The following is a 12,148-nucleotide window of genomic DNA, read 5'->3' as shown; positions in this document are numbered from 1 at the left end:
AGATGCCTGGTAATAACTCTGGAGTCTAAAGGTTGGGGAGCAGAAGACCCTTATGCAGATGATTAATATGAGCAAGACAGCGCTTTGATAAGTTCAGCCTGCCAAAATCAGTGTGTCTGCTGGTTTTTGGAAGTATTTTAGCCTAAGTAACTTTTATCCACTGCATTGATTTAAGTGAATATGTTACATACACTCAATTAATGTTCAGCACCACATGCAGTGATGTCGTTTTTCACGGCAAGAGTGTCACTTTGATACGATGCTTTGATAGTTGTGATCCTGTGAGGCGCATATATGAACAACAAAGCTTCATGGATACTTTTCATCTGCAGGGATACTAATCGTTTTAACAAGCTCCACAGCTTCACTGTAAAAAAAATACATACATTGTTATATGGAGAAACAATGTTGTGATAAAATGAGTGCTGAAATGATAAATTGATGAGAGCAAATAAACCTTGGTTTGTTTTAAGCTTTTAGGTTTTTGCTTGTTTTCCTCATGTATAATAGTCAACTTAAGTTTTTTGTGTGCTGGTCAGACAAAACAAGGGTGTTTTTCACTTTCTTCTAACATTTTATAGATGAAATGAATAATACATTTTTCAAAAAAATGTATTAGACAGATTGCTCAATAATAACAATGGCTTGTTGCAGCCCTAAATAATGCACATCCAGAAAACAACTGACAATATTGCATCTGTTACTAATTATAAAATAGTATTTTGTTTATCAAAGTAAATGATTCATACGATGCATTAATACTGCATAAGGCAACAGCTAGTCAAATGTGTCATGGTGAAATTTGATAGCTGAAGATCTGGTGGTACAGAAGCCTTCAATCCATCATTCAATCTCGCAGAAAATCAAAGTCGTACTCTTTTTTTACATGTTGTTATGCCTTACTTGGATATACCCTTCTCTTTCTACCTTTTATAAACAATTTAACAACTGTTGTAAACAATGCTGTTTACAGTGCTGCTACTTAAGATACAGATACAGATTCTTTTTCCAGATGTTTTCTAGAGGTGAAGCGTTCTGGATGCTGCAAATGTACCCTGGACAACTGGTGTTTTGGACGCAGAGGGCGGATCACCTTGGGTTGAAAAAACTTCTTTGTTTTGTTTTTTTGTCCATTGTTCATTTGGATTATTAAAAAACAATTAAAAAATACAAACTGTTTTTATTTAAAGAAAAAAAATCAACAAATTTAAGGCAGTGTAGCGTGTATGTTTACCCCAACATGTACTTTTGCTTTCACCAGGGGAGATGTTGAAAGACTGTGAAGTAACTTAACTAATTTTACAAAATATAAAATATAATTTTGTAAAAAAAAAAACATATCTCCATATATTTGTGTTTAGGAAGAATAGAAACACAAATGATTTAGAAATCTGAGTGAAGCTGATCTTGAAAGTCAAAATGGGTAGCTTGCTTTTGCCACTCTTAGTGGCAAAAAAAGACAGAGACACAGATCGAACATTACCAGTTGCAGGATCACTATGTCTTGTATGGATTTATAAGAATCCACCAGAGCCACTGTGTTTTTGTTGCTTAAGGCCATCTTACATATGGATGACGCTCAACGAGAGGTACTTCTCTGACATGGTTGTGGGAGTACAACATTTGACACTGCTGCTCTTAATGTATATATGGTGCCCTTCGTTTCCAAACATTTCGATAAACAGCATGTCGGCTTAATTGCCTTTGAGACTGTAACAGCTCTTCACTGTAAGCAGGGAAGGCAATGAGAAAATTTCCCTCACTGGGGAACCACAGAGTAGCAAAAACAAAACTAAAGCATTTTCCCACCACTGTAAGTAAGAAATGAGCCACTACTGACCATTCACCTGCAGCACATGTGTCTGGTAGAGGTCTTCATAGCCGTAGGCATGGCAACTGTAGTTTCCCATGTGGATGGTTGTCACCTTGGTGATGTACAGGGAGCCATCGTCCCCAAAGTCCTGTAACACAGGGAAGAGATGGAAGATGAAAATTAAGTAAAAACTAAGGAGGTGGGGTGGTGGTGAAGGAGCACATGATAGGAAGAAGAGGAGGAGGAAAGAACAGGAGAGGAAGAACAGGAGGTATAGGAGAGGGAGCAGTGGTGAAGAATGGGGGGCAGGAAAGCGCCACGGGGAGTGAGGGAGAAATGGAGGTAGCTTGATAGAATACATAAGGATGCTTGGAGAGAGCAGGGAGAGGAGAGAGGAGGCACACAACAGCAGGGAGTGATGGGAAGAGACAAGAGAGAAAAAGAGTGATGTGAAAAGGAAGAGGGACCATGAATCAACTGTTTCCCTGTTGAGCCGAAGCAGGCGTTGGGGAATTTGATCCTCCTCTCTCCCCTCATCACGCTGCCGCAGCCTGATAAATGGCAAGGGTTAAAAATATAAAGCCCATTAGGTTGATGAATGGAGCTGGTTGTTGTTGGTGCAGCATGCAGCAGTCACCAGGGGGTTCCAGCCACAGCTTAGGGCGGATTAAGGCATTAAATAGTTTGCTGTCCCACCAAGTGGCAGAGCAGATGTCCTGATGCAGCTCTGTCGTGACACGGAAACTGCAAACGGCTGCTTTCGTTCTGAGGGCTCGAGAAATTAATGTGACCTGACAGAGGGTCGCTTTGTGACAGGAAAAAGTGAAATGATTTCTTGTAAGAAAGACAGGGGAGTTTAGCCTTTAGAGTTCAGAATTTACAATTAAGGTGAGAGATACAATTACACCAGCGAGGGCAATTAAAACTGAACGGATCATTTGGGCTAAAAAGTATGAGCGTAATATATGTGGCAGGTTATGCCATTTTAGTTTAAAATCTTAACTATCCTTTGTCGTTCCTGTCTCCTGAATGTTAATTATTTGAATCATCAATCGGGTTGCCCTCAATTCTAACCTCATATTGTCATTTCGTAGGCTATAAACTTCAAAGTAAACTGTTATTGAAATGGGTAAATGGAAAACTGGGTTTTATTTCTTTGACGGTGTGATAATCTGTTGTTTAATCAAAGGCTGTTGAAACATCAGACTTGTTATGTAGGCTGTAGGAGTTCAGGGTCAGGCAGCTAGCTGCTCTGCAGGTGTGTCCGACTATAATGTAACTAGGCAGGGGCCATAAATAACACCGAGTATCAGTCAAATTATAAATAAGGGAATCGTAACTATAGATTTTTATATTAGCCAGCGCAATTACAACAGAAGTTCATTGTCAACATGTGCTGGTGGTTACGAGACGAGAAAAGGTGAAACGGGTGGTTGGTAAACAAGTTTCTAGCCTTGTTTTTTAGCTGCATCACTGTACACAGAGCAACGCAACAGCACGACAGGCTGTGACCTTTAAGCTTTTTTTGGAAGCAGGAAAGGGTGATACAGACGGAGGGCAGGTGACGCCAGACAGCAGCTGACAGCACTGCAGCCCGGCAGAAATGCTCAGCAGTGCGCTGGGATTTTATACTCAGCCATATAAATTCGACAAGTGTATTGCAAACCTGAGGGCTCACTCGCCCCACGCATCTGGGAATTTTAGCATTCCAAGACTGTACATTGTCAGATCTTTTGTAAAACTCTCTCTCTCTCTCTCTGTTGTCTATGGATGTTGTTTTTTTTGTTTTTTTTAAAGTGTGTTGAATAAATGACCTTTTTATTAAAACACATTATGTAGTAACATTTTCAACTCTGTAGTCTGCTGGCAGTGAGCAATATGTAGCAATTCTGCATCACAAAATAAGTACTGCAGTCCAAATATTGAGATGGAGCCGTGGACTGTATATTAAATAGGTTGAAATGCTCTTTAATATATGATCTATCGTTGAAGTGAGTTGTTTCCTCCTGCCCACTCCTCACCAGACTCAAGGAAGCCAAGGCAGGAACACAAGATGAGTGTAACAAACAACTTTGCTGAGGGAAACCCTGTACCTAAACAATGAACAGTATCAAACTTTTACTTTCTTATAGTAGTTTAGTGTAGCACTGAATTGAAAGAGCTACGTACTGATAAAATTCTGAGTTGGGTAAATCTCTAGTAATAGTGCACAGTATTTTCTTAAACTGTAATTCAACTTCGAAAACTCTGATTTAGGTGCTAAAAAGGCAAAAAGAACTTGTGTACTTGTACTTTGTGTCTGGTTGGCTTCTGTCATTCATGACTAAGATGGCATTAATGTAATAATGGGAACAGAACTTCAGAGTTCATGAAATGTACTGACGGTACACAGACAAATAGGGTGAAAAAAACTCTTAAGAGAAAATTACAGGCTTTTATTTTAATTCAAGCTAAATTATATGCTTTTGTAATGGAAAGAGCAGTGGAAGAATTCAACACAGAGATGGCCAGGGTCACATTCAAATTAATAAAACGCAACTCCCTTATTGAAGTTTTGCTTTTTAGATGTAAAACTACATCCATGTCTTCTTTGAACTTTTCTCTAACAGTAATCATCACTGCTTCATCATGTACAGAATAACACTGATGCAAAAAACATGAGCTTGCATTTACTAAAGAGCCACACTCATTTTATGTTTATCAAGTAGTAGCAATGTACATGCAAATAAAAACAGCTGGCAGTAATTGTTTTTAATAAAAGAAATATACATTATTCATTTCACCGCTGAGTGAATCGGTTTTCAATCTCACCAAGACCCACAAGTCTCCGGCTGCTGGACGGCAGTAGCTACAATAAGCAGCTGTAGCAGATTATATTGCTCTTCTGTCGGCACCTGTTTGTAGTACTGTCTGTGTCTCTTTGCTCTCATGCAATCAAATCTGGTGAAACAGGTCTGAACCTTCCAATATACACCGAACACAGCTCTACTCAAAATGTAAAGTACCCAGTTTTGATTGAGAGTTAAAAACTGAGAGAAATAAACAAAATGAAAACAGCAGAGTGGAGAAAAAGATGGGCAGATGTGCAGATGTGCAACAAAGAGCAGCAACTATGACTATGAGGGAACAGACAAATGAGACTGATTGTAATGGAGGCTCAGCTTTCAGGTTGAGGGGTTACATTCCAGAGTGCAGAGAGATTTCAATCATTGTCCAATGAAACTTCTGAAAACAGGCCTGTTTCCATTCAGCCCAGTTCAACTGTGACTGACTGGCAACCTGTGCAGGGTTTATCCTGCCTCTCACTGCTCCAGCCCGCCACGGCCCTCTAAAGAACAAGAGCTTTTTTTTTTTTCTCAGCCCAAGACCCCTGTATATAATGAAAAACCCCTCCTGTATATCCCTTGAAATAATATGGCATGCACTTTTTTCACATTTCTATTTAGTTATGTGAAAGAACAACAAAAGAGAATTGGATTATAAATATATAAATATAGTAGGTAGGTGGGAATTATGGGTGTAAATCACAATACAATATTTTATAGATTCTTTGGACAACAATACAAAAGCACAAAGTCTGCTACAACCTGTCGATTTAACACACTCCTATATGTTCACAAAAACAAAATAATTAATGATTTGACAAATTTATGATGAAACACTTCCAGACATTTATGACAAAGAGATAGCATGTGATTTTCAAAATAAAGGTGCATCTTCAAGATGATGATATAGATTGATCAGTTTTACTTTGCATCTATATTTTTGGGATCATTGTACAGTAAATCGATAGATGTGGATTGTAAGCTTAGAACATGATTTATGAACTATTTTAGATTTAAATATTAAAGTATTTTTTGAGCTATGAAGCCTTTCATTAATTAAAAAAGATTATATTTGAAAACCAGTGCTCTCAAGGATAAGTGGTTATAGCTAATGGCTGGACGGATGAAGGAAAGTAAAGTTCCCTCCTTCCTCTCACCATTTAGAAATTTCTAAAATGAAACATGCACTACATCTATATCTATACTGGATGTTTATCTTCTGCCTTTTATGGACTTTGGTCATTTATTTCAATGTCTACATTTTCATTGTCTCACTGAGTATTTAATGATTATTTAGTCAGGACAAGTGAAACTTGTCCAAACTAGCTAAACTGACCAACTGGTCACAAAAACTTCACATATTCCTTTAAAAATGTTATTTCTCTTGTTCTTCTAGCCTGCATTAACATCCGCTGTACACAGACATTACTCAGATTATTAAGAAATCACACACACAACAAAGCACTGATGTTATCTCTTTCATTAATTTTTGGATTTCTAGTTTCATCTTTGATTGGACTGAGAGGAAAGTCAAAAACAGACGGGGCTCCTCTCCCCTCTCCCTCCTCTTCTCAGATCACCGAGCTCTGTGAAAACTCATTATGCACGGTCAAGAGCCTGGGGACCTCTGTTGCCACCACCTCTCCTCCAGTCTCCACCTTAACACTTGACATTGTTTATCGGCTCATCATCGCAGCAGACCAACAAGGCCGCTCATTAACATGCAATTAGTGAATTGTGATCTGGTGGTGAGGTAAAGCAAGGCCGGCACTGTGCTGTCACCTGAGCAGATGTGTCTAAACAGGAGCAGGGCCACACAGTTCATTAAACACTGAGCAAGCTATAATTCTACTGCTTTCTCTTTAATTCAACTGAGGGCTGGGGAGCAAACGTGGGGGAGCGATTTTTATTTTCTTCCTCAGGATACTATGTTGTTTACTGGCAATTCATGGTTCCATTGTCCACATCATATCAATTTTGTCATGTGCTTACATCCGCGATGGTCCACGTGAACCCCTTTGCATCATTGATTATCATTATTATTGGGTTGTTGTTTGTTTTTTTTAATCAAGAAAGTGGGATTCTTGGCACACCTCCTAGGAGCTCAACAGCATTTTATGAGTACTGCAAGCCAAGTGGAAATACAAAAAAGGAACAATGTGCTCATAATTAGAAATTAACCAAAAAGCTCTTAACACTTTTAAAGCAGCAATGTGATTTTATTTAATTTAGAAAATGTGTTAATGGACTATTTGTTTTCAATCAAAGTGAAGAGCCCCCCAACTGTGCTCTCTTGCTGCTGAACTTTACAAATATCAATAATAATAAATATTTATCAGGCAGTCCAATTAAACTTTCTATGAGGAAACACTTTGAAAACACACAATCACAATCACACACACACACACACACACACACACACACACACACACACACACACACACACACTATAAGGTGGTATGTGCACATATTTTAGGGGAGTTCTATTAAGGATCACATTTTTTTGTTTTGCATAGCAATACTGTGATTGGTTTAATGTAAAGTCCAAATGCAACAATATTTTAAAGTTCTTCTGTGTTGTGATGAATTTCTGAGTGAAACAGGAGAGGCAGGCAGGACACATCACTGGGACGAATTTCATTTAAATGCTGAAAAATGGACGTGCTTGTGTCTTGAATCTTTGCTCTGTGCTGTTGAAAGCTGAAGATTAATTGATGGGTGGATGATGTGATATTATTAGTTGAAGCTGGTTAGTTGAAGACTACACAAGAATGTGGTGTATTCTGTTTTACAGGGGGAAAAAAAGGTGATTGGATTTTGATATAAGAACAGAGACAGATTTCTTTGTATTTATTTGGCGTATATTGTTAAACAGGTGCACAATATGACTTAGGGTGTGATCTAAAGGGGCTAAAAAGAAATATTTAATTTAACCTCAACTTTAAAAGGGGTCCTTCATGATGGAAAATTCACCAGTCACTTTCAGCTCACTGTTTTGAGTTTGCAGCAAAGTTACTTTATTGTTCAGTCACATCACTCTAATCATTCTCGTTTCCAGCAGCAGCAATAAGCCGTTTCTCTGAAAACCACATGGTTAAGCACCTGTCCAGCACTGAGTGGCAGCCAGAAAGTTAGCAACTAGGTGGTGCAGAGCTTTGAACATCTGGCAGAGAAATAATCAGATCTTTTATCAGGACTTAGCAGAAACAAAAGACAAGCTATAAGGAGAGTGACAACTAGACAATTCCAGTGGAATTATAATGTCATGTTAGGCATGAGAGCTGAAATGTGTCATGGCTGTGTGTCTAACAGTTTGTTTTGGGAGTTTTCTAGCAGTTGTGGTCAAAAATCTGTTGATACTGCTTTAATAATATTCATAATGCTATAAACTTGGCTATACATTAATAGCGATGTTGTCATTTCAAGAAGAATAAGACCTACACATATACTACACTCAATATTATCAAAAATAAATATGTTTTCAAGACTCTGGCTTATTTTTCAACATTTTGAAAACCTCCATGCCATATAAACCAATAACAACCTACCAACAATAGTTATTCATTAAGCATGCCTTTTGTTTGTGAAATAAGGAGCAAACAGTGAAATTCTGTCGCCATGAACACCATCAACTCCACAACCATTATCAGCAACAGTAACCACCGACAGCCAACATAATGAAGAAAATAACACGATGCACTCACGTTTATATCCTCCAGGTCCAAGAAGTTTAGTATGATGCCATTCCTCTTCCAGATGATTGGTGGACGCAGTGTCCCCTGGATAGCACAGGTAAGGACGGCACTGAGGCCCACTGTAACAGTGGAGACGCTGATCCGCTGGTCCTCTGCCAGGCTCAGCTGCACAACCTCTGTTGGAATGAGAAGTATGAAGGAAAGTGATTGGTGTTAGAGAGAGACAGAATTGATGCCAGAGAGGCAAATAAGAGACAAGAGTAAGAAGAAAAAAATTAGAAAAATGGGAAAATGGAGAAAGAAGGGGGAAAAAAGATGGCAGAGAAAATCACAAATCAGAATGAGTGTGCTGATGTAGTGGAACTGTAGCCAAGCTTAATACCTTTCTAAGCATCCATCTCATTACTAGCGGACCGAGGAGGATAAACAGCTGTCCAGGAGTGAAGGATATCCAGTGTGAAAAAGGACCACGTGTCAGAGGACACACAGCTAGCCAAATATCATTCTTCTCATTAAGGGAAATTTATGTTCATTGAAATGGCCATCCAATTCAATTCACCTTTACGGCAAATTAAGAATTATTCTTCTCAGGTTCCCCTTGGCACCATAAATAGTATCCGTCGCCAGGCTGTGTGACCAGGCACGAAATGTACAGTCACAGACAGTTACAGTCAGGAAACTTTGTCGTCTACTGAACCTTTTTCTTTTTGTCAGTTTAGGCTTGTATTAAAACTAGACATCATAACAGTGTCTTTGCAGCTAAATGGTCGATGTAACATACAGAATGCACCATGTAGTCTCACAATTAAATCTCATAACTCTGCAACAGCACTACCCAATTCTTCTCCTCCCTCACATTTTTCTTTCCTTTCCTGTGTACACACTCTTTGCTAACAAAAATTATGACAAAATACGCTTAAGCATCCATAAGTTTGCTGATGACAGTGAGATGCTGTGTGAATGTGGAATTCAGGCATGCAAGCACTGATATAATAAATGTCAGTGACCCTGGGTCAGTATTGACTGGGGACGGGATATGATTGGATCACTAAATAAAGAGACACAGACACCTGACAGAAATGGAGCCATCCAAGTGGAACACAAGGCACATCACACACACACACACACACACACACACACACACACACACACACACACACACACACGACTGATACAATTAACTATGCTTGCTGCATCACTTTTCACTACTGATATATTAAAAAAAACAATGCACCATTAAGATTAAAAATCTTAGAGCAAAAAAGAAGAAGAGGAGGAGCAGAGAAACTGAAATCTGTAAAGATGCTGGTATTATCAAAGTAAATGCTAATACATTCAGCACAAAGACAAAAGCCCAACCAAAGAGTAATGCAAGCTGATTAAGTGTTTCGAGTTGGTGAGCATTCCTTTAAAATCTTTAATACTGATTCCTCTCTATGACCTAAATAAGCAAACGAGACCATGCACAATAAGATCGGCTATTTCTGTATAGTTATTCTTAATGCCTGCCACCGGGTCAGGCTGTGCATGAAATCAGATGAAGCAAGCCTGTGTTTACATTTGCCCAGCCAAAGTTACAGTGAGAGCTGTCTAGCCGGTTAAAAAGAAGGAGAAGATTTATATTTAGATCATGTTAATTTTGATGTCATATTTTGGGGTTATTACAGTGGAAAACACCACCACTTTTGTCCACAGGAGCCTCAAAAATCAACAAAATATGACAGTTCCTTGTAGTAGCTTTAAGCATCATTGCAATAAATACATAAACCTATAGAAACCTATCTTATCTTGCCACAAACTATTTTAACTAATAATCTTATTATTGTCAGACTTAAAACACTTCTTCCACAGTGGGTATTGTTTATTTATTACAGCTCCTATAATTAGCAAAGCAGTGTAAACTTCGAAGCATGTGCCAAGCGTGATACATCTGATCAGACATGGAGCTGCTCTCAGATCACAAATGAAGTCGCAGAGCTGTTTCAGAATAAACTACACTGACGTCTTAACTTTTGATGTAGCTTGGATGTATCTTCTGTTATCTACCACTGCCATGTTTGTGCTGAGAAACTGACTTGTGCTTCCTTTCTAGGCACCACAACTATATTAAATCCATCACAACATATTAGGCTTGTAATACTAGTGGGTGTTACCAGTGTTGTGACGCACACCAGTTACATTTCTTGCCTACCGCTCCCACTGTTGAAGCGGTTACAGTTATAAACTGAAAGTGTTTGCTCCGTACAGTCTCAGCAATAGATCTGCAGTACGGTGTAGCTGGAGTCAGATTTCAAACATAACGCTAAATTAATCTAATTATTTCAATTATGGATCATTACTAATATGCTATATTTCATTTTTATTTCAGTAGCAAGTAGTCACTCATGTAGAAATTGTGATACAGCAATATGTACTGATATTTCCATCGCAGCCCTCAGAATCAGAATTGAATTGGAACCTGAAGTGCCTATAGAGTCGGATCCTTACAGTGTCGTCACGAGTTTATTAACTGGTGGGAATGAAATCCTCAGAGTGGCATCCCCATGACCTATAATGGCACACAAATCCATGTCAGCATAAACACTGGCTTTTAAGACCTGGTGCTGGTGATAGAACAGAACAACAGCAATAAGACCAGTATCACAACAAACTTTCATTTCAACACTCACATGGAACAATACTTCATTGTCTAAACAGACTTCAAGTAGATGGCTAACAGACTTTGAAATGTTTCGGGGAGGGGGGACTTCCTGTCCGGATCCAGACTTTGACAAACGCTGTTGTAAAAGACCCCTGGATATTAGCTGTCTGTTTCACACAGCTCTCCAGGTGATAGATATATCCGTGCTGACAGCTCGGTCTGTCAGTGATATTTCAGAATGCCTTGGGTACAGTACACTGCCAGATCCAACAAAGTTATAATTCAGCTGAGCAGTAATTTGGGTGGCAGAACAGCCTATGAGTGCCATGTGGACAGATGAGGGATGAAGTGCATTGATCTGACATGGCTTGGAGGGGTGGTTTCAGGGTGGCACTGTGAATTTCAACCAGACCACTGCTCACATTAAATTTGAAATCCAGTGCATGCAAGTGAGACCTGTGTGGTTGGCTGTGTCTTTCTGCAGCAGTTGACTGTTCAGATGGGCATCTAGTGTGACTTAACATTGATTCCTTCAAGGCAGAGAAGTGGGGGGCACAGCTTTAAAAGTCTGCTAGCGAGGACAGTCTTTTCAAAGTTCTGTCAGAGCAGAAGCACAAACTGTAATTAATAGACTATGACAGATAAAACGCTGGGCAGGAGTGCTTTCAACAGCTACAGTAGGGACAAATAAGCTGGTGCAATTAAATTGAGACAGTATTTCTGAGTCATTGATTTCATACATGCAAATAAGGCAACTGAAGGTTTTTAATTTTAATTCCAGAGTCAAATAGCTGCACTCAAAAAATGAAAAAGTAGGTATGTTGAGACTTTCCTGTACCTAATAGTTTTTTAAGGACTGACCGACAAATGGTTTTGAAATATTGACTGGTGAGTTTCAGATAGCACTGTGTTTATCAGATTTTGAAATGAATACCTTCATTTTACTCTATTGTGAAGCAGCAGTGACAGCGGTGACAAGATAACCTTCAGCTCAAAGCCCTGAATACTGGGCTGTAACGCTGCCGTCTACATACCAAATCAAATAGGAAATGTTCAATCAATTCTAAACGGGCAGCTGTGTTTGAATATTCCCAGAGACTGTCAGCCAAACCCTTCATATGAGGTCAGTCCAAACCTTCTGTTGATCAGTCCTCACTTTTAATGCCTGGCAGAA

General features: G+C 39.0%; 1 protein-coding gene across 1 annotated transcript in view; it reads right to left on the bottom strand.

The window, feature by feature from the left end:
- Window positions 1–12,148, bottom strand: part of LOC146319325 (follistatin-related protein 4-like) — an 84,796-nt gene that overhangs the window by 33,807 nt on the left and 38,841 nt on the right. The window contains exons 3-4 of the mRNA XM_084729933.1: window positions 8,343–8,509; window positions 1,841–1,961 (exon numbers count right to left, since the gene is read on the bottom strand). Of these exons, the coding sequence (XP_084586059.1) occupies window positions 1,841–1,961; window positions 8,343–8,509 (288 nt within the window). The remainder of the gene's footprint in view (window positions 1–1,840; window positions 1,962–8,342; window positions 8,510–12,148) is intronic.

Source organism: Lutjanus erythropterus, chromosome 11 (genome assembly GCF_056507025.1).
Source record: "Lutjanus erythropterus isolate fLutEry1 chromosome 11, fLutEry1.hap2, whole genome shotgun sequence".
NCBI lineage: Eukaryota > Metazoa > Chordata > Actinopteri > Lutjaniformes > Lutjanidae > Lutjanus > Lutjanus erythropterus.
This window is presented reverse-complemented; position numbering and strand designations above follow the sequence as displayed.